General features: G+C 37.6%; 1 protein-coding gene across 3 annotated transcripts in view; it reads right to left on the bottom strand.

The window, feature by feature from the left end:
• Positions 1 to 984: 984 nt before the first annotated feature.
• Positions 985 to 24240, bottom strand: part of gpr4 (G protein-coupled receptor 4) — a 37189-nt gene continuing 13933 nt past the window's right edge. For all 3 annotated transcript variants that reach the window (XM_044120103.1, XM_044120102.1, XM_044120104.1), the window contains exons 2-4: positions 7985 to 8605; positions 5105 to 5369; positions 985 to 2617 (exon numbers count right to left, since the gene is read on the bottom strand). In XM_044120103.1, the coding sequence (XP_043976038.1) occupies positions 1896 to 2617; positions 5105 to 5369; positions 7985 to 8146 (1149 nt within the window). In that variant the 5' untranslated portion in view covers positions 8147 to 8605 and the 3' untranslated portion in view covers positions 985 to 1895. The remainder of the gene's footprint in view (positions 2618 to 5104; positions 5370 to 7984; positions 8606 to 24240) is intronic.

The following is a 24240-nucleotide window of genomic DNA, read 5'->3' on the forward strand; positions in this document are numbered from 1 at the left end:
TGCATGCAGTCGATTGGATGCATCAACTAAAGGCAAAGAAACTCAGATTACAGACCCAAGAGAAGCACAATTTCATCACTTTGTGGTAAAAATGCTGCTGCGTTTGTGTGATTTAGGTCCCTGCGTCCTCTCGCTTCAAAAATCAGTTAATGCAAATCAGGTTAAAATCTAAATTATGATCCAGACATAAATGCATCCTCCCTAAAACCTTTTTGAATCTGAAGTACTTTACCAGGATTTTTTTATGTTTTAAAAATAATATAGCCAGGAGGTCGATTTCAAAATTATTATAAATTAATCAGTTTGCAAAAGCTGTGCAGCAAAGTAATTCACACAGGTGCAGAAGATGATCTGTTTTGATATTTTGGTTTAATACTCACAGGAGTGTTGTAAGTATCGTAACTGTTTTCTGACCAGGTGAGAAAAAAAATAAAAAAATAAAAAAAATCAATAATTGAATTAAAGTTTTGGTCCACTCTAGTATAAAATCCACAGGATGAACTTCTAAATTCCCTTTGTATTTATAATTTTAACTTTGCCAACCATGTTCTGTTCTCCCTGCACATTCAGACTAAAGACTAATAACCATTAAAACAAGCTGCGATGTTAATGGCTCACATGTCAAAATTATTGATTTCAGCTTGAAAAACTAGCCGCCTGAGCAGCCTGGGCACTCAGGCCAAGGACTGATTAGAAAGTGGTATCCCTAAAACTCAGCTTACAAACTGAATAAAAAAAATAAAAAAATCTAAGTCAGTCTGGTTGAAGAAGCAAAAACCCACTTAATGTCGAACATGAGCCGTCGTCTGCTGTCGCTTCCCGGTCCAACTCAACGCTTTATTGTGAAGGGTCTGCAAAAGACTCACATAATAACTGTAATATCATGAAGGAGTCTTCATAATTGTGTAAGACTGTTTTTATGAAAATGAGGACATTTTTAATGCAAACATGCATTAAAAGTCAATTAAAAGTGTCAATTTTGCATTATTTAGAAAGTAATGACAGTTTTAATACAATGCTCCATTAAAACTTGCATTGAAAGTGTCCTTGCATTATTCAGTAAATAATGACATTTTAAAGAAAAGTTTTACCAAAGGTTGAATTAAAAGTGCATTAAAAACTCTTAACTTTGCATTATTTAGAAAATAATGACACTTTTATAGCAAATTTGCATTAAAACCTCCATAAAAAGTCCAGTAACAGTGTCAACTTTGTAATATACAATATAAATAATTGCAGTTTTAAGGCAAAATGGCAAAAATCTTGCATTAAAAGTTAGAGTTGCCATTGTGAACTTGCAGTAAAAGTCAATTAAATCAGCTTTTCATTCTTTGGGAAATAAACCAAAGTTTAATGCAAAGTTGCATTAGAACTTGCATTGAAAGTGTCACCTTTGCATTATTCAGAAAATAATAACACTTTTAAAGCAAAGTGTTACTAAAAGTCGAATTAAAAGTCAATTAAAAGTATCAACTTTGCATTATTTGATAAATAAGGACTCTTGAAAGAAAATTGCATTTAAAGTTGTATTTAAATGTCATTATTTACTACCTGACCCTTCATGACAACAGTCATAAGCATTTAGACTCCTTCATGTTCATGTCAGTCTTATGCACACTCCTTCAAATAAACTTTGCCCAGAGTTCCTGCTATGCTAGCAGGCTAACAGGCTAGCAGGCTAACAGGCTAGCAGCAGCCGTTGCAGATGTTGAACGCTGTTTCTTCAGTCCTTATGAATCTCAGTGTGGCGTTTCAGAGGAACCCTGGTCTCCTCCCGTCAACCACCACCGAACACATCTGACTTCGCCCCGGTCGTCGTGGGAGAAATCGCTCCCTCGACTCGCGGCGTTCCTTCGTCGCTTGACGGTTTGAACCGGTTTGCTGTTTCCCAGAATTCACTTTTTAACTGCAAGGATGGTCATCTGCAGACATTCCTCCTTCATGGCTAGCAGCTCAGTCTTGTAGCTGCTCTGCTTTCTCCCATCAACGTACACGCACGACGGCTTCTTTGTGGAAAGAGGCGTCTCCATGGTGACGGAGCCAGCATTGAGTATGTCGGCATGCGACGGCGAGGACGAGGAGCGCCTCTGGCATGCCGAGGACATTATGGCATAAAGGGCACGGCTAACGTCGTTCCTGGCACCCTCGTTGACGAAGCAGTACAAAATGGGGTCGGCTACACAGTTCAGGCTTGTTAGCGCTAGCGCTACATGGTACGCAGCAAACAGCGTCTCCTCTGAGTTACAGTCGCACGGTTTGTTCAGAAACATGACGCTGCGCACCAATAGCAGCATGTGGTACGGTCCGAAGCACAGTAGGACGATGAGAATTAAACTCAAGGCCAGCCGCTGTATTTTGGCTTTCTCCTGGCGCTCTGTGGAGACGTTGCATCGCACTGCGGCTAGTATCCCTCTGTAGGCGACCAGCATGGCTGTCCACGGCGCCAGGAAACCAAGGAAAGTCCTGTAGAGGTTCATTCCTGCCACCCAGTCCTGCATCGGGTACTTCTCGAAGCAGAAGGTGTGGTTGAAGCGGTCCTGGAAGAGTTCGTCGTGGAAGAGAGGAGCAGAGTTGGCGATAATCTCAATGATCCAGATGATGGCACTGACGCAAACGGCTGCAGGAAGACAAGAAGAGAAATTAGACTTCCAGTTCTCCACCATGATTTACCCAATTTACAATCTTCATTCATTCATTCAATGTATCATTTCAAGAACACTGTAAATCCTGTGTCAAGTCCATTATGAAAATGATGAAGGTGCACAAAAACATTACAAATTCATAATTATAATTGCTAATTGCTAAGGTTTTTTGTTGAAACTTAAGGATCAGTTTATTTTGCAGAATTATGCACCACAACGCTTTTGACTTCCACGTTTCACCTTCAATATAAACAAAATAAAGTAGCGAAATAAAAAATAAAGTTTCTTTTCTATATGTTTACATATATATTTTTAAAAAAGTAGAAGTCAAGGTTGAATTTGTGTAATTATCTGTGTGGCATGTGGTTTTTGCAAATGATACCTTTACAAATATGCGCAAGTCTTTGTCAGTATTCTGCTAATGTCGAAAAAACACAATTTCACAATTACGGTGTTTCAATTAAATAATAAATAACGTTAACATCACATATGAATAATCTTGTTCAAATGATAAAATCATGTCAGCAATGGAGTTACATGGCTATCAGCCAATCAGAGGAGACGTCAGCGTCTTTTTCAAGTTTTGGAGCCTCAATCCCCGCCTACTTGGGAGAGGCTACTTTTGCTGCTTTTTGGGGAAACTTTAGTCATCCATTTTACTTTATAGTTATGGATTGAACACGTTAGGATGACACACAACTATTTATGAACTGTGAAGCAGTGAGAGCTCTAGTGGAGCCAGAAAAAAAAAAATCATCCTGCTACTACTACCTGTCGTCTTCTTTGGTGTTTCCACCAGTAGTAACATCTGGCTGATGATCATGTCACTCATGAACTAAAGCAAAACTGGCATTTTTTCAATTAAGCTAATTCATTTTTGTGATTTTAATTTGTGCCTTCCTATGGTTAAGAGAAACAAAGCTAATGACACGGTTCTGATAGTTATGAAAATTTTTAATGGTTCATTTAGATGAACCACAAAATCTGGGTGATGCTGCCAACTTCAACATTTTGCTTGTCAACCGATGTCTTTTGCGTCTGAGATTGAGCTCTTGTTGTTTTCTCTGTGAATTGCATGACCTGGGGGTCAGTTTACTCTGACGTTCACTTCTAGTAAGACTGGAAATTGTCATATGCTGCTGTATTTTCTTATTGTCTTTGTGTTAGCACACACCACTAATATCCAATAACACTTCTCTACACTGTAAATCCTTTTCCTTAAACCTTAGGAAAGCAAGCTTGTACTTTTCTTTTCAAACAAGGTTTCTATTTTGGCTTCATCTTTGTTTATGGACAGAGTGGAACCTCTTGTTTACCTTGTACACAGAACAGACAACGTTCCGACTTTGACAGCGGGAACAGGTATTTATTTTTCTGGAAATATTATTTAAACAAGTTTTTGTTTTGTTTTTTCACTGTGTGTTTCAGCTGAGCAATCCAAAACAGAGGTGTCTTGTTATCAGATGCGACGCTGTAACTCCTCCCACTGAAGAACAGCCAACCAACACTGCAAAAACACAAAAGCTTACCAAGTAGTTCTGGTCTAGTTTGTAGTGCAAATATTGTAGAATTCTTGAAACCAGACAAAACCAACTTACAAGTAACTTTTCAGCAGGAAATGTGAGCTTATTTTAAGTCAATAATTCCTTAATATTGATGAAAAAGTTCTAGTTCCGCTGCTGGAATATTCCACTGAGCCGTTGCCTAGCAACCCCAGCCAAGTTTAGCCCGTTACCTAGCAACCCAGTTCTAGTTCCACTGGCAGATTATTTCACTAATAACATGGGAAAACCTGAAATAAACAGAAATAATTACTTCAACAATATGAAGGAATTATCGACTTAAAATCAGTTCCTGTATCTTATATCAACTAAGTGCTGCTTTCCCTGGTTTAGTTCTGGTCCAGGGAACAATAACTAAGCAGAACTCAGATAACCACAGTGGTTTATATGGTTCATATCTGACCAGCAACTCAGAAATCATTCTGGGCATTATAGAGCATCTAAGAGATCTTAAATTTTACTCTTTCACAAATGTTAATTGAGGACAGGTATTTTGCGGTCACTTTCTCTGGTGTTGATTGGTTTCCCTGCCATCAGCATTTTGAGCTAACTTAAAAAAATTAAAAGTTTGTGCTTGTTTGACAAGAAGCCACTCAGTCTGGCAATGTTTCATGCTTCTGCTAATGTGCTAGTAGCAGAGCTAATATTTTGATTTATCACTTTTGCTGACTCTGATCCTGTATAAGTTTCTTAAGACATAGTACAACACAATCTGAGGAGATTCTGTAAAAGTTGAATAAAAGTGGCACTAAAATGGCGCCTTGAGAAACCCCACTCTGTATTTACTCATATTTACAATTTCAAAATAACAGAAAGCTGTCCTTTTTTGTCTTAAAAATAAATTCTTCTATCCACAATGTAACAGCCTAATTTTCCCTCAGTTGCCTTATGAAAACCTACCTGTCTTGATTCTCCGGACCTTAACGAAGCGCAGCGGATACGCCACAGCCAGGTACCGGTCCAGTGATATGCAGCACAGGAAGGCAATGCTGACGTAGATGTTTGTGTAGAAGATGAAGCCGAACAGTTTGCAGCTCTCCTGCCCATGGATCCAGTTGTCGTGGTGCAGGAAGTAGTCGATCCACAGAGGAAGAGTGATAATGTAGAGGAGGTCAGCCACCGACAGATTGATCAGGTAAATGCCGAGTTCGTTGCGCTGACGTACCTGAAGGAACGGGAAGGAAGAGTACCAGAAACTTAACCCAGGTAAGAGTAGCACTACTTCAGCATGACTTACTCAAGTAAAAATAAAAAGTAGGAAGAAATTACTGGAGTAAAAAGTATTTGGTAAAAAGCCTACTCAAGAACTACGTAACTGATCAAATGATCAATCATATAATGTTTAAAAATTACATCATCAGATGGAGCAAAATGTAAAGTTAAGTAGAAATTTGGGTATTTTAAGGACGAAAATTGCAATAATTTATATAAGTAACAAAAAAGAGAGAAAATGTCTCCAAAACGTTTTTGTTTTTTTTAAAAATAAAAAAACTTTAGAAACTTTAACAGAATCCTCAGGTGTGTGTCTGTCTGGTGAATTTTTTGATTAAAACATGTTTGTTTTTCATTCAGTGGATAGAAAATCCAGAAATTTTACTTAAAAATTACTCAAAGTTCAGCGCCATAAAAATACTCCTAAAAGTAAATTTACTTGAGTAACCTTTTTTGGAAAAATGTACATTTAGGAGGGTTTTTTTTTTAACTATCCTGTACTTTTTACTTTTACTTGAGTAATTTTATTATAACTGACAAGTACGTTTTCATCAAGATATAAGAGCTTGTTTTAAGTCAATAAATCCTTCATAGTGTTGAAAAAGTATTAATTCCGCTGCACCGTTACCTAGCAACCCAAGCCAAGCCCCAACCGTAACCTAGCAACCCAGTTCTAATTCCACCGGCTGATTATTTCACTTATAACAAGACATTTTCCCCATGAAATTATTTTTATTTAATCTGTTTCTTTTAATAAAAAGCTTCTGAAACTTTAATAAGAACTGCAGGTGTGTGTCTGTCTGAATTTCTGGGTAAAACATGTTTGCTTTTCTCTCAGTCGGTAGAAAATCCACAAATTTTACTCATGTGAGAGTAGAAATACTTCATGATAAAATTATTCAAAGTACAGCGTAATAAAAATACTCCTAAAAATACATTTTCCAAAAATGTTACTCAAGTAAATGTAGCTAGGTATTACCCAACTCTGAATGCACAAAAATGTCAGAATTGGTGGTGCAAATGACAATATGATTTGTTCATGATGTTTTTATTCTCTAAAGCACTTTGAACTGCCTTGTTGCTGAAATGAGCCATAATTTGTTGGGATGCCTTCCCCTGTGAAAACAGGAAGCTGTTTTAAATGTTTTCCTCTTGTCTTTTCTCTGCAGAATGATGGACTTTAAATTGTTTTCAAATGTCTTTACAGCATTTGACCAGATTGATTGGGAGAAACTGTTCCTTTTCCAAAGCCATCATCATTAAATCATCGCTGTTGCAGTTTGTTTGAAGTGTTTTCTCCAGGCAATGAGAGTTTCTGCTTTATCTTTAATCTGGGGAGATTATTTCAGTTATCTAACGATAAAGGCTGCAGGTTTGTAAGTAAGCGTGTTTGTGCCTTCAACAATCAGCTTCAAAATTTATCCCAGATGTTGAAATTGAAGACAAACAACAATTTGAATGAATGAAAAGTCAATAAGAGTCGTTCCGGCTGCTGCCAAAGCAAACGGACAGTCTGTGGGAAATAAAACTCTGGGTATGTTTGATGGCGTATGGGAAAATATCCCCGGGCCGCCGATCGGATCTAACGGGCGGCGTGAGACCACGTGCGAGTCTGAGGTTCAGCGGTGCGTTCAGCTGGTCTGTTTCCGAACTGCTTACTGTTTTCAGTGCTAACTTCCTGTTGGGCTGCTGATCCCCGTCTGTCAGAGGCAGACAGACTAACCAAAAACTAAACTCAGGTAAGAGTAGCACTACTCCAACATATTTATATTCAAGTAAAAGTATTCAAATAGGAGTAAAAAAGTACAAATCAAATTATCAATAATTTAATATTTAAAAATTATATTATCAGACGGAAGAAAATATAGGATTATGTGGAAATTTGGGGATTTTAGGGACCAAAATGACAATAATTCATATAAGTAATAAAATCAGGGGAAAAAAAGAAATATTTCTGAATCAGTTTCTTTCAATAAAAAACGGATGAAACTTTAACAGAAACTGTGTCTGGTGAATTGTTGGTTAAAACATGTTTGTTTTTCATCCAGTGGGTAGAAAATCCAGAGATTTTACTGAAGTAAAAGTAAAAATAAATACATGATAAAATTACTCAAAGTACAACACAGTAAAAATACTCCCTAAAAGTGACTCTTTTGAAAACATGTACTTTTAGGAGAATTTTACTACTCTGTACTTTGAGTAATTTTACTATACCTCACATGTAACTTTTCAGCGAGATGTAGGAGTTTGTTTTAAGACAGTAATTCCTTAATATTGATGAAAAAGTAGAAATTCCGCTGGCCCCGTTGCCTAGCAACGCCAGCCAAGACCAACCCGTAACCTAGCAACCGAGTTCCAGTTCCACTGGCAGATTATTCCACTTCTATCAGGAAATGCTTCCCAAGGAATTATTTACTTTAAACAAGCTCCTATATATTTCTGAAAAGTTACTTTAGTTAATTTTCTCTTATTTGAAGTGAACCAAGTGATCTGCAGTAGAAACTAGACCAGAATTACTGGGTAATATTTAGTGTTTTTGCAGTGTTTTGCCTGTTTTTTTGTCCTCACCTGCATGTACGCGGCCCACAGAGCCATGCAGTTGGTCGGAAGCCCCAGAACGATGACTATGATGTACAGAGTGGGCTGGAAGAACTGGTCCACCTTACTGTCCACATTACAGAAGGAGATGTTGCACATTGTCCTGTGTGGAGCTCTGTTTGCTGAGGTCATCTGGGTTCAGCTCTGTTCCCTCTGCGTTTTCACCCGTTTCCAGCTCCGGCGGCCCGACAGCGGCATGCCGACTCCGATTTCCTGCCCGGCTCCCAAACTGCAGCTAAACCAGGAGAAGCGGAAGGAAGCGGAGGCAGAACAACCGAGGAAAATCATGATTCCTCTCGTCTGAAAGGCCACGCAAGGCCTTCGCCTGTCATGATCCTCTTCAGGACTCGGAAATAAACGCGGAGGAGAAGAAAGATGAAAGCTGCCTTATCGACACAGAGCCAGGCGTCCAGACCTCATCAATGTTTTAGATCTGAGAGGTTTGCCGGGTTCTGCTGTAACGTCGGTGTGTGTTTGGTCCCGATGACACATGAAACTCCAGAGGGAGGGTCCTCATCAAAAGACGGGGATGATTTTACAGACCATCAGCATTCTGACCCTGACGCGCCATCCATTCACCCGGGAACAAACCTGCAACAGAGACGGCGGGAGAATTACTCCACAAACCAGAGGACTGGCTTAAAATGACAGAAACGCCAAATAAAATGATAGATGAGGTGTTTAAAATCTTTAATCTCTGCATGAAAAAGTGTAGTTTCATCATTTGTAAAAGCTTTTCCACAAAAAAAAAAAATCAATAATTTGATCTACAGCCAACAAGATATTATAGATGAACCGATTTTTGAGCCAATATCGATATACGATATTAATATTTCTGTTATGGCTGATAAATGATTTCAGTAACGTTCCGACAACTTTGGAAAAACCACAACCATAAACATAAAAATAAATATCGGTTATTCATAAGGTTTTTATTATTGGGCCGATACCAATATGTAAAAAAAACAAACAAACTGATTTCAGCTGATAAATTGTGCATTTCTATAATTAATTAAAGATTATTTATAGGCATTATAACAATCACATGGCAAATTAAAATAAAGTTAAGGATTTCCATTTTCATGGTTTATTATTTCTCTCTTTTCTACCAAAAACCGGATTATAAACGTCTTCAGTTTGGTGTTTTGGTCTCAGTTTGCATTTTGCTTGCAGTGACTTCATAATTCATTTTATTTGTTGTTCTGTTTATTTATGATGGAAATTTAAAATGTCTTCCAGTTCCAGTGTTTAACGTTCATTAATCATTAACTGGTCTTTGAGAATGTGTTCAGGCATTATTATGCCTTTATTACTACTAAATGGTTTTAAAACAACAGTTTTATCTTTTATCACAATAATTTCTGGAACAATTTATCATCCAGCAAAACATGTTATTGTGATGTTTTGCATAGTAAAAAGTAATCAATATTAAGCAATGATTGACTTAAAACAAGCTCTTATATTTGGCTGAAAAGATACTTCTAAGTTAGTTTGTCTTATTTCAAGTTACTACAATATTTGCACTGGAAACTAGACAAAAAACACTGGAAGATTTTGTGTTTTTTCAGTGTAAAAAGGATCTTTTTTTCTCAGCTTTGGGCTCATTTCTTGTTGCATGAGCTTGGAAAGCTGCAAAATAACCTTGAGGATTGAGCAGTTATGTAACCGAATGTATGGAGAGAGAGGAAGAGAGTAAAGATCGGTTCTGAGTCTCCATCATTCACCTTGAACCCAGCAGCTGTTCTTACTGAATTACTCCCATGACTCTGTGCTCTGTGGGATGTTCAGTGATGAAGGATAAGTTATGCAGGTCGACAAACCGAGAAAAAAGGCGAAATCTGTCTCTGCAGTCAGAGCCACGGTGGAGAATCTGGACATAAAGGAGTCGTTTCCATGTCCAGATTTATTGTTTTCATTAAATAAATGAGAAAGAAAACATACTGATTACATTTAATAAGATTTTTTTAAAAACATTTATCACAGGTGAGTAGAGTATCCAAAAAATTTACTCAACTAAGAGACAAACTACTCAAATACCGAGTAACTGATTAAACTACCAATCACTAACATTTAAAAATTGCATCATCATTTGAAGCAAAATATAACGTTAAGTGGAGATTTTGGTAATTTAAAGACGAAAATGACAATGATTCTTATGAGTAACAAAGAAAGAAAGAAAGAAAATGTTTCCAAATCAGTTTCTTTCAATAAAAAACTTTCACAGAAACTGCAGGTGTGTCTCTGTCTGGTGAATGTTTGGTTAAAACATTTTGGATTTTCAATCAGTGGGAAGAAAATCCAGAAGTTTTACTGAAATGAGATCAGAAATACTTCATAATAAAGTTACTCAAGCAAAAGTAAAAGTAAAAAAATATATAAAGTGAAGAAGTTACTGAAGTAAATGTAATTCAGTAAATGTAACTAGCTATGAATCCAATCTGCCACTGGAACTAGAACTTTATTTTCAATTTTAAGGATTTATTTTCTTAGAACAAGCTCTGTGTCTTGCTGAACAATTACTTGAACGTTAGTTTTGTGTTTTTGGAAGTAGAAATTAAACCTAAGACACTTGGTAATGTTTTGTGTTTTTGTCCTGTTCTCTTCAATCTGCAGTCTTATTAGAGTTGTTGAACAGTTTTCTGTTTTCTTTTCTCCTTTCAGATGTGAAACAACACTCCTTTCATAATGACTTCATAAAATGTCCTTTGTAGTGAATCCAATACTGGGGAAAATGGTTATTGTCGGAAAAAAGCCATTTATTTCATTTGTAGCTGTTTGTATTTTGCATTCAGTCTGGGAGCAGAGGAAGAGTCCAGAGTGTTTCTTGTTAAATGGACTGAGCCAGTTCTGCAGTGTTGGGTAAATAACCATGAAGCAGCAGTTTCCTAAGAAGTGCTCCGACTCGCTGAGTCAGCGTTTATTTCTTGGCGTAAGTCCAGGTTGAGCCCTCTGAGACGTCGGCCACCAACACAGGGAGAAGAAAACAGCTTCAGAGGACAGAAAAAGACGTTTGCTGGTGTGAAACGTGGAGCCAAAACAGATCGGCGACGAAACGAGGAGCTTCAACAACGACCTTGACCTTCAAACGTCTTTGCTGAGGAAACAACTAGTTTGATTAGAGGAAAGTTTTAGTTTAAAGTTTTAGGTTTAATAAGCAGGAAAAAAAAAATCTCTGTGTGTTTTAAAAGTATAAAATGAAGCCAAAGGATTTTTTTGTTTTTGTTTTTTGATGCTTTGGTAACAACAAAAAATTATATTTTTAGGTTATGATTTTCTTTCGGTCGACACTAAATATCTGCAGCCGCATGAAAAAATAAGAAATTTGTCAGACATTTTGATGAATGGAATATTAAATTCTCATCAACTTGTTGTTTATCCTCATCTTAAAGAAGCGGCATAAACTTTTGAATTAAAAAAATCCTTGATAAGTTAATCTATTTAAGTTGAGCCAATGCAAAAAGTGAACTATTTAAAAGTTCAGGATGATTTTGGATTGTAAATATTTCAGTGTTGAAAAATAAACTTCATGTTTTCTCAGTTTAATATTGTTTTGTCTTGACCAAATATTCACATATAACTTATAATGTCAAGATGTTTTTGCTATTTAGTTTATGTGCAACTAAACAAAAAATTATTTTAGGTTTGCAACACTTAAATCAAAAACCTCATTTGATTCTTTTTAAGAAAACTGGTTGGCTTGTATTTAAATGTAACACATTTTCCTAGTAGCAAGGAAATAAAAATAAACAAAATTTGGATTTTGAAATGCAAAGTTGCATGTAAATGTGCCAAATTATTTTGAGTATTTGAAAGTAACACCAGATGATTTTTTTTATCTTGTATTTCCCCAAGAGTGGAGAGAGATATTAACCTGTTATTTGTGTAACTATAAAAATCATATAAACAGTTTTTCCATGTGTAATGCCTCTTAGTTTGCATTACTCATTGTTATTTTACGTATAAATATATTTTTTATGATGCTAACTTGGTGCTCCTTGTGGTGTAACAGCAACGTAACTTGCATATAACTTGGACCGGCCCTGCGTTCGATAGAATGTTCAATACGCCGTTCTCATGTGACGTCACAGTTCCATGAACCTTGTAACTGACAGCCATCTTGGTATGCAGTTGCTATGACAACAGTAAACAAGCTTGCTTAGAAACGAGCCCTCACTTCGTTCCTAACTCATAAACAGTTTAAAGACATTACAAGTATTTCTCCATCATAATTTTTGCAGCTTTAGCTGAGCTTCTCCTATCACAAGCAGCTAAGCCAGCTTCCTCTTTGGTTACCTAGCAACAGCCTGTTGAGTAAACTTGCGCAGCAACAGTTTCATGTCTTACCAGTGGGCCTCATAACTGCATAAAAGTGGCACAAAAAAGTGATTAAGCACTGCTAAAGTGAGAGCAGATGAACAGTTCCTGAAGTGTTTTGTGTTTTGATCTGCTGTTTGTGGTTGTGGGTGTAAATGATCTGATCAATAACAGAGGCAATCCGCTGATTAGGCATAGCTTGGCTAGTTTCCTTTTTCAGATGTTTATGACTTTCTCTTGTTATCTGGCTTTTCTTTAATCTTCCAGGTCGAATCACAAGTCAAAACAAGATAATAACAGACCTGCTGACTGCACTAATCACTGCCTGCCACTTTTGGAAACAACTGATACATGAAACCTTTTACTGTAATGAGACAGACAGCCAACATGTGCAAAAATACCATATAATAACCATAATGACACTCAGCCTTAATATCCAACAAACAAGTCTGTTTTTACAGCGCATGGAGGTGGAATATTTTGTGCTTGTTCTTCTTAGACAGGATAACAACAAATTTCTGCTCCTACTCTTAAAAACAGCTGGATTACTGTAGCTACTAATGTTGACTAGATTTTATAAGGTCAAAGGTGAAAATGAAACGGGAAGAACAGGAAGGAATGTAAAACCACTCCAGTTATAAAACAATAAAAGAAAATCTTTTGCTCTGATGCTCCACTTAGTATATATACATATGTAACCTTGCTAATTGCGATGGGATACTTCAATCGGGTCTGCGTTGTGTTAATAATGAGCCAGGAGACAGGATGAGATGAAATGCTGTTTATCTCTCTGTGTGGTACAGGATAAGAACTGATCAGGGATCAGGATAATCACCGCGGGTACAGCACCTTACAAAGAATAGCATTTTGTTAGCATCAAGCTAACATAACATTTCACTAGAGCGTTAACTCAGTGAACCTACCTCGCGCCCATTTCTCATGAACTGGCAACGAGCTGTCTGTATCCACTACATTTAACGATACCAACCACCAGAAGGGGGTGCTGTTTCGCCCATTACACATTAGCCCAAACTTGGGAGTAATGACAAGTGGAATTCTATACAACATTAACTATGTTACACATATATAAAGTTTATTAGAAGTTGCTTTGGGATCAATTTGAAGTTATATTTGAAAATATAAGAGAAAACAAAAGGAGAAAAGGGAGGAAAAGATTTAAAAGGAAAGAAGATCAGAGCAGAGGAGAGAAGGTTTTCCTCTACACCTGCAGAAAAAGAGAAAAACCTTTAGTGTTATTGTTGCTGTTGCTCTTTAGCTAGATTATTAATATGGCACAATATTATTACTATAATGAATTATCTTCCACGTCATCAAACCCATAATTGCTGATTTTTCCCTATAAAGTAACACACAATGTGTTTCTGTTCGGTTCTACAAAATTTCTGAGATTAACTTCAACATTTTTGGATTCTTTGGCAGAAACCTGCTCCTCTATTTTCTATCAGCAATAATATGTTGTTGTACATAGCTCTCTTGTAAAAATGCTGGACATTTTTAGCTTAATCTCAGAAATATTCTAGAAAATACTTGGAAAATTTCTGAGTTTTAAAAAAAAGCAAATTTTCAACTTATGAAACTCAAAAATTTGCTTATTTTTTCTAGAAAATTTCTTAGATTGATCTTTAAATTTCTGCATTTTTCTGTTGGAAATTTTCTCCTTTTTTCCAACTATAGTGGCTCCAAAATCTCGTCATTCTCAGCTCTTCTGCAAAACGTCAAATTCAATTTCCCAAAAATGCAGAATAAATAACCGTTCCCAAACATAACGGGCTTTGTTGTAAAGTTTGCTTGTTTGCTAATGCTGAGATAGTGACCAAAAGTCTAACACACACACACACACACGTTTGTGAAGCTATCTTTGCAGGGACTTTCCATTGACTTCCATTCATTTCTACAGCTTAAACCTTACCCTTATCCTTATCCTAACCCTAACCAAAACTTAATTCACACTTTAGTCCTAAATCTGACCCCTGATCCAAAAGCAGCGTTTCCCCTTGTGGAGACCAGGCTTCGGTCCCCACAAAAAGCAGTGGTCCCCACAGCGTGGTATGTGTCAGGAAAATGGTCCCCACAAGGTAGTAGAAACAAACACACACACACACACACACACACACCCCACACACACCCAGTCTGGGGTCGTTTCGCTGGTCTTAATTAGCAAAAGGCACAAAACCAGCAAAGCAACACAATCTGGCCCAGAGCGCATGCTGGTGGATCCTCTGACTGGAAGACATTGTTTACATCTTTGGACGATTGCAGTTGAGTGGACGCTGCCGTCTCCAGGGACTTTAAAGGAATGTAACACTTAATAAACATCAGCACAGCTGTTTTCCCAATCAAAAACATTTCATCTGAGTGGCAGAAATGTTCAGATAATTCTTCTTTTTCTCCTGACTTTGCATCTTTGCACTTTGCAGTGATTTCAGGACGATTATTTTGGCACGTCTTGTCAAACGTCTTCGATTCATTGCTGATTCCCATGTCCAACACCTCACCCTCTGAACTTTCATGAGGCTGTTTTCATATTTTTAATATTTTAATCTGATGAGATCTGGAGGAAACCACTTCCTGAAACTAATGAATCTAAATAGAGGTCACTGACTTTGACCTTGACATGTTCTGTACACCAGAGACCCAGACGCTGCAACGTTCCCACCGCTGCGTCTGTTTACGTTGAGACAAGCTGAGGACACTTTCATTAAAATTAATCTGAACTACTTACGTTTTTGAACACATTTGTTTTATTTAGAGGATTAACAACTAAAGAAGCTTTGAATATAAACAACCTTTTTGGAAAAAAATTCCCTGTTTTTTATAAACAATAACTGAAAAAAAAAACCAACAAGACCTTTGGTTCTTTTCAAAGAAATTCCCAATATTACACTGAAGTAAGAGTAGAAATATTTCAATATATAATAAAGTAATGAGTCGCAAGAAAATACTCAAGATAAAAAAGTATTTATTAAAAAAAAAAGAAGTCTACTCCAGTACAGAGTTACTGATCAAATTATCAATGATTCAATATTTAAAAATTACATCAACAGATGGACCAAACTATAAAGTTAAGTGGAAATTTTTGTATTTTAATGAAAAAATTACAATAATTCATGTAAGAAACAAAAAATAAATAAAGAAAATGTTTCCAAGTTAGTTTCTTTCAATAAAAATCTTCAGAAACTTTAGAAAAATTGCAGGTGTTTGTCTGGTGAGTTTTTTTATTAAAACATGTTTGTTTTCATTCAGAGGGTAGAAAAACAAGAGTTTTACTGAAGTAAGAGATACTTCATAAAAATTACTCAAAGTATTTAAAAGTGTTTTTACTTTTAGGAGGAAGAGTACTCCAAAAAGTAAAGTTTTTCTAAAACATTACTCAAATGTAACCAGTTGCTGCCCACCTCTGGCTACATCCACTCAGACCATCACTGGCTGCGTTTCCATTAAACATAAAACCGTACAAATTGAAAGTATGGAAATACATCCGCACCCCAATTCTGAAAAAAACTCAAGATTTTTGTGAAAAACTTTTGCCGTTAGGATTTCTCGGCCAATGGAAACAGGTCACATGACCAATAACCGGATGTTACTACTGGCAGAAACGACAAAGAAGACAACAGGATTTGCATGATTAGGCTGATTTATTTTGAAAATTTCAATGCAGCAGAGCTGCTGACAGCATTCAGCATTGTTGTCGTCAGAGCAGCCAATTGTGTTGTGCTCACGAACTGCACCATGTCTGGATGAGGGATTATCATAAAGAGAGAACCATGAAGAATTTCTTCAAATGGACCTACTATGCTTCCATGACCCGATCAGAATAGATCCATGGTCCAAACAAAACATGTTCATTCCATTTTTTGCTCAAAATTATTCTTGGATAACAAGATTTCTGCCTTTTCTCAGCTCCTTCCAGGGTGTCTGTCACTTTGAATCCAAATAAGCTGCTGGCCTTGTCACGTCAAAGTGGCTGCAAACAGATGAACAATTATACAACCATGCATCTTTGAAAAGCAGAAGTGGAGCCTCCTGCACAACCAAGAAGAATGCAGCGAGTGGTTTCTGGAAGTTAAACACTGAAAATACTGGTCTTTACCAGCAGCGTAAAAAGCCAACTGAAAAAACCTGCTGGAACTCAGCTTGGGTTGCTAGGTAACAGACGGGGCCGTGCTGGGGTTGCTAGGTAACGGGCAGTGAATGGTGATTTATGACATTACATTCAGATGGTTTTTGAAACGGCCTGTTTTCCAGACACCAAAGAATAGTAACTTATTGCTAAAAACCTTCTCCAGAAGCAGGAGCAACCCAAATGGAAGAAAAAAAGTTTTCAGGAGTAATAATCCGACGAATGGAGACAAATCCCAGCAGATTTTTGGATTCTCCACCCACATCGTTCAGTTTGAAAATACTGAACTTTTCCTGGTGTTGTGTCAACGCCAAATGTGGGCAGAGGACCTGAAAATTGTACTTAAGTAAGAGCAGCAGTACTTTGACATATTTATACTCAACTAAAAGTAAAAAGTAAACGTCCAAGAGTAGAGAGGCTTCATAATGAAATTACTCAAAGTACAGTGCAGTAAAAATACTCCTAAAAGTAAAATTTATCAAAACAGTTACTCAGGTAAATGTAACTCCCTGACTCCGGTCACTGCTTTGCTTAAAAGTCAAAACAAAAACCATCCTCAGGAATCCAAAATTTGTGCATTAGTAAATTTGAAAAAATGGGAAGCGATTCCATTTATTTCAATCATTTCTAAATCTGTAAACTCAGAACCTTTCTGAAAAAGCTTCAGGATTTCTGACATTTTAAGCATTAATGTTAGTTTTCAGCACAATAAACCAGAACTGACCAAAACATTTTGGACAACTCCATCATGCAAAGTTCACATTTTTCATAAAGCATTTATGCTTGAAGCAAAAAATGTCACCTACAAACAGGAAAATTAACCAGATTTAGTTTTAAATCCAGATTTTTTTTTATTGTTTGGGCTGTTTATCAGCTGAAACGCCTCAGAGAGAAACATAAAGATAAAGAGAGTGGAAACAGACAAACCTGAACCAAAACGGAGGAAGAAAACAAAACAAAACACGGAAAGGCAGGCAGAGTTTGCTTTAGATAAAATCTGCCCCTGAAAGCAGCCAACAAGAAAATATCAGTTCTGTTTGCACAAAGTGAATCGATTTTCACGCTCGGTGTTCAAACTATCATTTAAATCCCTGAGAGCATCAAAACATGAAGAAAATAAGCGTGCAGGAGTTTGTGCTCCAAAGGCACTGAAGCGTTTTTTTCCACAACACTTCAGAAGTTTTCTTTAAAGTTACTTCTGATTATTCCTTCATTATTCTAAGAGTTCTGCAATCCCATCAGAGTAAAAAAATATGGCTGAGAAAGCAGCCAAATAATCCAAAACCATTTGCAGTAACATAATGTGGAGAGTTCTGCTCGTTCACGCTCTGCAGCCTCCAGATGGCTTCTTGCTGCAGGGCGTGTGGGACTCCACACACCTCTCACTGTAATTCCCATGTGCACTGTTGCTCAAAATAAAGAAAAATAACTTCATGCACTACTGAACGCAACCCTGTTAATGGTAAATAATAGCTCTGCTTTGTTTTCATATTCGTTTAAATCTAATTTCCAAATCTGAAGGGAGGGAGAGAGAGGCCATCTGGACACGTTTCAGCTCAGATAAAGTGAATTATTTTTGTAAAATGTCCTGAAAAATAATCCAAGAGAAAGAAACATAAAATGACAAACTTCCATATTATTTTTATATCTTTTTAATCTTAAGAACAGAGCAAAAATTAATCTGTATTTTTTCAAAGAAAAATGAAGAAAAAAAAAACTGTAGTTGAAAGAAAGCCGAGCTTGCAGTTTGACTCAAACCACATTTGAGAAACAGCAAACAAGTGAAATAAGTTGCTGTGATCAGATTTTCACTTCCTCTCTGCAAAAACACAAAATCCTACCAAGAACTTTTGTCTAGTTCGAGTGCAAACATCTTAATGTACCTGAAATAAGAAAAAACTAACTTACAAGTAACTTTTCAGCAAGAAACATGAGCTTGTTTTAGCTCAATCATTAATTTAAAAGAAAGTACTAATTCTATTGGCAGATTATTTCACTTGGAACAAAACGTTTTTCCCATGTTAAAAGTGAAATAATTAGCCAGCAGAACTAGAACTAGGTTGCTAGGCAGCAGGCTGGGCTTGGCTGGGGTTGCTAGGTAACGGCAGAGTGGAATATTCTACCAATGTCGAACCAGAACCTTTAATCAACATAAAGGAATTATTAGCCTAAAACAAACTATTATATCTTGATGAAATGAAACTAAGAGATCAATATCAATATCAATATGTCCAATAAAATATTCAATAATTCGATCTGGAACCACACAGCATTCTGGGAGATGTAGGCAGAGGAAAGACGTTAGCCTCTCAACCTCTCACAGCTAGCTATGCTAGGTTGGTGGAATCAACTCACTCTCTCACTCTTTGGTTACCTAGCAACTCAGCTACTCTTTGGTTACCTAGCAACGACCTGCTGAGCAACACAGAGGCAGTTTAAGCTTTTGCTAACATAACTGCTTAAAAATGAACAACTGACACCGGGCTGACACCGGGCTAAATCCGGGCTGACTCTGGGCTGACTCTGGGCTGACTCTGGGCTAAATCCGGACTGACTCTGGGCTGACTCTGGGCTGATACCGGGCTGACACCGGGCTGGTACCGGGCTGACACCGGGCTGACTCCACTTTGGGCTCGTTTGCTGTAGCGTCGTGTTACAACCTGTTGTTTGGTTTCATCGTAATTATCATGATGTAGTTTTTAGAGCCGCAATGTCTGCACACAGAGAGGAGGCTGGAAGCAGCAATTTGAAGTCAGGAAACAACTGTTTTCCAGCAAAAACTGAACCGCAGCATTAACTCTGTGTCATACACTGTAAAAACACAAAAAGTCCACATGACAGACATATACAGCGTCATTTATAGCTGGTTTATGTAAGAAAAAGAGTCTGTATTTAGCTACTACTATTTTTAAACCGTCAGTTTAAAAATGTCAGTTCTTCTAACGAATTGAACATCCATAGAGTAATAATGATATTATTATTTTACTCATTTTCCAAAATCTTTTCCAAATCAGTTTTTCTCAATAAAAGAACTTGTGAAACTTTAACAGAAACTACAGGTGTGTGTCTGGGTCTGGTGAATTGTTTGGTTAAAACTTGGTGGAAAATCCAGAAATTTCAAAGAGGTAAAAGCAGAGAGACTTCAAAATAAAATGACTCTAAAAGTAGTCAAAATACTCCTACATTTACATTATTTTAAAAAATTCAGAAAGTACTTTAATTTTCAATACTTTATTTATAAAAGCAAGTCTTTACTCTTACTTTTTTTTTCTTTAACTAGAGTACTTTCTGGTACTTTCTCACCGCTGGCTGTGAGTTTAAATTCTGATTCAGAGAACTGATATTTATCGGAGCGTTTCTTTCAGCTCCGTGTGTCTGCAGGTCGGTGATCTCTCACCGCCTCCCTCACATCCTGCGCCGGTGGAAACGCTGACGGATCGCCGTCACCTGCAGGGTCACCGTTATTACAGCGATCCATCACCGAGTGGCCGAGTCCATCCTGCAGGTGAGTCACAGCAGATGGGATTACACCAAAGATGAGAGGGTATATCTGGACCAGCCAGACTGTATTATTAGAAACTGCCAGTCTACTGCAAGCTAATCAGTTTTTGTTAAATCCGTGGCAGGAAACGCGGCAGCGCGCGTGGGTGCGCGGCGGCGCGCGGCGTGTTCAGCCTGCAGTCTGCAGATCGAGTCTCCAACCCGCATGTGAGCATCACGATGATCTGTGAGGTTTTATTCTAGCGTCCATTATGTCCTCTGCAGCGTGGGCTAAACGTCTCAGTCAGTTTGTGCTGTTTTTAGTCATTCACTGTAAAAAGAAACCAGTTGAACCAACTTAATTTATGAAGTTTAACCAACTCAATATATTATGATCTTCTAACTCAATTCATTAAGTTCATCCAGCTCAATTTAGTAAGATTTTTTTTAATTGAATTTATTAATGGTGTTTAAATGACAAATTTAAATCAGTTTTACTCAAATCATTTAGTTTACTTAAAAAAAGGAGGAAACTAATAAATTATATCTATCTTTTATCAGTTTTTTTTTTTTTTTTTTTTTGGCTCATGCGACCTTTACTTGAAAGTAATTAGTCAGGAAACTGGGTAATGACCGAGAGGGGAGACGAAAGTGTCCCGCATGCGCAGTAGAGGGCGCTATAGCGTCAGCATTCTCAGTGTTCTGCCAACCGCAGAAGAAGAAGAAGAAGTGCTCAGTGTTTACGGAAGTAAACATGGAGGCTAACAGTGGAGCTTAGTTTACACATTTCAAGTTGTTATGCAACCAGAGCAGCATAGTAACAACTTAATCCTCATTATCATCCGTCATGGTTGCTGTTTCTCTTCCTCCTTGCGCGTATCAGGATACAGAACAGTGACTTTTGTCCAGTATCAGTGACGTTCAGGTCGGATGAATGGGACCTGGACGATAGGTCACATTTGAATTGGATACGTATCGGATATGAGTCGCATTCAAAAAGTATCCGACCTGTGTTGTTCAGACCGTCATGAAAAGATCAGGTCCAGGTCACCTTAAAAATATCGGATTTGGTTCACTTCTGCTCTACCGCTGAGCATCGTGGTTGGTTCAGGATCTGTCCCTGGTGAAGCTTCGCCGTGACATCAGACTTAAGATACAACTTTTGAGACCAAACACTCTAAAAATACACATTTTAGTGAAAAAGATGTGAAGTATTTCTACTTTTCAGTAAAATTTCTGGATTTTCCACTCACTGAATGAAAACCTCCACATAGATTAACACAGAATTGGAATTTTGAAAGATTAAAATCCAAATTTTTAGATTTAAGTTGGAATTCTGAGGAAAAAAGTATTTTTTTTCAGTGGCACTAATTCCCTAACGTATCCTTGTGACTTTTGTTTTGTCGATGAATAAACTTTCCACTAAACATCCCGTCCAGCAAATCCACTTGATGTTTTGGTTTTCCAGGAATGCTGAAAGCTGCTGTTAAATAAATAATCATCTCTGTGGCTCTAGAGAAGAGAACGAATGGGACATTTAGTTGCTGCCTAAATGTTGCTGCACAGCAGTTTTAGTTGTAATTTATCTCCAGTTGTTGCTGCAGAGTGAAAAGCGAGTTGTTATTGCTGAGTCATCATCTTATCGTGAACATCTGACAGAGTTGAGCCGTCGGTTCGCTGGAATAGCTTTCCACTTATTGTCACGCAGGCTCATGTTTTCCACCTCCACGTTTTTAAAAATGAAGCTGGAAGAACGCCACAGCTGATGATGAGGAAGGCTCTTCATCACGCAGAAAATAGTAGCTAAGAGTAGCGCTGGATTTTATTTTCTTACCTCAGTATTCCAACTTCTTTGCTTAAATATGTATTGATTTTATCATAACTCAAACTTGAAGTATTTCTGTGTCGGTTTTCTGTTGGACCAGCGTTGCCCAAAGTGCGGCGCGGGGGCCATTTGCAGTCCCTTGACTGATTCTGTGTGGACACCAGATGGAAACTTTTTTTTTCTAACTGCGATCATGTGAAAAATATGTTTGTTAAATTGACAGTTTGTTAGGAGGCAGATAATCTGTGAGAAGGCTGATCTGCTCCACTTCCTTCCTGAGCTGAAGAAATGCACCAAAAACCACCAATCAGAGCCAGGGGGCGGGGCTTAGCGATAATCACAGATTATCTCACTCTCAATTAGAGGCGAGTAGAAAAACTGTACTCAAGTAAAAGTAGCACTACTTTAACAGATATTTACTCAAGTAAAAGTAAAAAGAAAATTGCTCAAGTAAGAGTAAAAATGTGTTTAGCAAACAGTCTGATCAAATGATCAATCGTTTAACATTTAAAGATTATATTTTGGTCTGTGTGCTGATGTAAAGTTAACTGGAAATTTGGTCATACAGTACAACAAAGCAAAAATACCCCCAAAAGTTTTTTGTTTCTCAAAAAGTTACTCAAGTAAATGTAACTAGTTACTCCCCAGCTCTTGGAATATTTTAGAAAATGTTTTTCCAGACTGAAGTTAGCTTAGAAACACTTTTCAGTTCTCCTGTGAGACATGAAGCCTAGGCGAAAATTCAAGCTGGGAGACAAAACACAGCCGTCCCACATCAGACACTCAACACGCCCCCGCTGCAGCCAATCGGGACAGGTGCGCCGCACCGCTTCAGCCAATCGTCGTTCACAGATCCCTTCAAAGGACAAGCTTCCCCGGATCTTCTCGCTCGTCAGCCGTGCTTCGACCCACCTCCTCCCCATCTCCACCATCATCCCAGGGACATCTTCCTAGCTCCCTCTCTGCTCCTTCGTTCAAGGCTCCGTTCCACCACCAGTATTCGGACCGGGGGGAAGACTACCCTGAGCTAAACCTGGACCGATCACCTGCCTGGTGATCCTCAGCTCACAAGTCTTCCGCCGGGTTCGAGCGCCAAAAATTTCGGATCATTAAATCCTCTAACTGCTTCTCTTTCTCTGTGTGAGTCTATCCAGATTGAATTTAGCATTACATCCTGAACCACTGCTTTCTAAATCCACTTCTCAAACACGTTTCCGTGACTTTGATTGTTTCTTCTCTCCAAAACACCTGAATCAAAACAAAAGTTAATCAGAGCAGTTTAATGTCCAGTTTGCCAATTGGGTCATTCGGTTTTTCGATTAAAAAAACCCAAAATTTCTGATCAAACCTTGAAGTTTCTTCACATTCCCCAACATCTGATTCATAGAATAAAGCAATAATCCAGCTTCCCTCCTTTGTTACATGAATCACTCAGAAATATTTAAGGATACAAAATGCAGCAGCATAACTCACTGCAGACTTCTTATCACAACAACTCAGAGCGCAGCGCTGCGTGTTCATGCACATCACTTCCTGTTTCCTCATTGGGCACCACATTGGTTCAAAAAAAGGTTATTTATTTTTATAGCGTGCCTATTTACAGTCACTACGCTGAAAAAACAGCAACAGAAATCACAGAAGAAAATTTATTGGAGGTTAAAAGGTCAGCAGAGGCTTTGATCCTTTGTGTAGTCTGGACTGGTTTGTGAAATAATTAGCGTCGCATTCTCCGGGAATCTTTCCCTTCCTTCCTTTCTGGGATTAAACGGATTCCTGACCGCATTGTTCAGTAAAGATATGCAGACTATTTAGATGTTTGGATTTCTTTGGAGATTGTTTGTTTGTTGAAATATTTTAAAATAGAAAAGGTTAAACCAGTTTGGGTTGCGTTTCTGTTAGCAACGTGAATATTTTTTATTAGAACTGAAATAGAAACATACCAGGTTATTTACACAGCAAATTAGATTTTTCTCCATTTGTTCTCTCGGCTCAGTTTGCCTCATCAGTCATCCAGGAGTCTATTTTTTCACTGCAAAAACACAAAACCTTACCAAGTATTTTTAGTCTAGTTTGTACCGCAGATATCTAGTTTCAACTGTCTTCAAATAAGACAAAACTAACTTACAAGTAACTTTTCAGCAACATTCAAGAGCTTTTTTAAGTAAATAATTGCCTTAATAGTGATGAAAACGTTCTGGTTCCACTGGTAGAATATTCCACTGCACTGTTACCTAGCAACCCCAGCTAAACCCAACCCGTAACCTAGCAACAAAATTCTAGATCCACTGGCAGATTATTTCACTTATAACATGGGGAATGAAGTAATCTGCCAATGGAACTTGAACTTTTTCATCAACATTAAGGAATTATTTACCTAAAATAATCTCTTATTAGAGATTATCACACTTGAAATGTTTCTTTCAAGTGTATTAAAATAGAAACTAGGCCTAAAATACTTGGTAAGAT

Source organism: Gambusia affinis, linkage group LG06, assembly GCF_019740435.1.
Source record: "Gambusia affinis linkage group LG06, SWU_Gaff_1.0, whole genome shotgun sequence".
In the NCBI taxonomy this organism is placed as follows: domain Eukaryota; kingdom Metazoa; phylum Chordata; class Actinopteri; order Cyprinodontiformes; family Poeciliidae; genus Gambusia; species Gambusia affinis.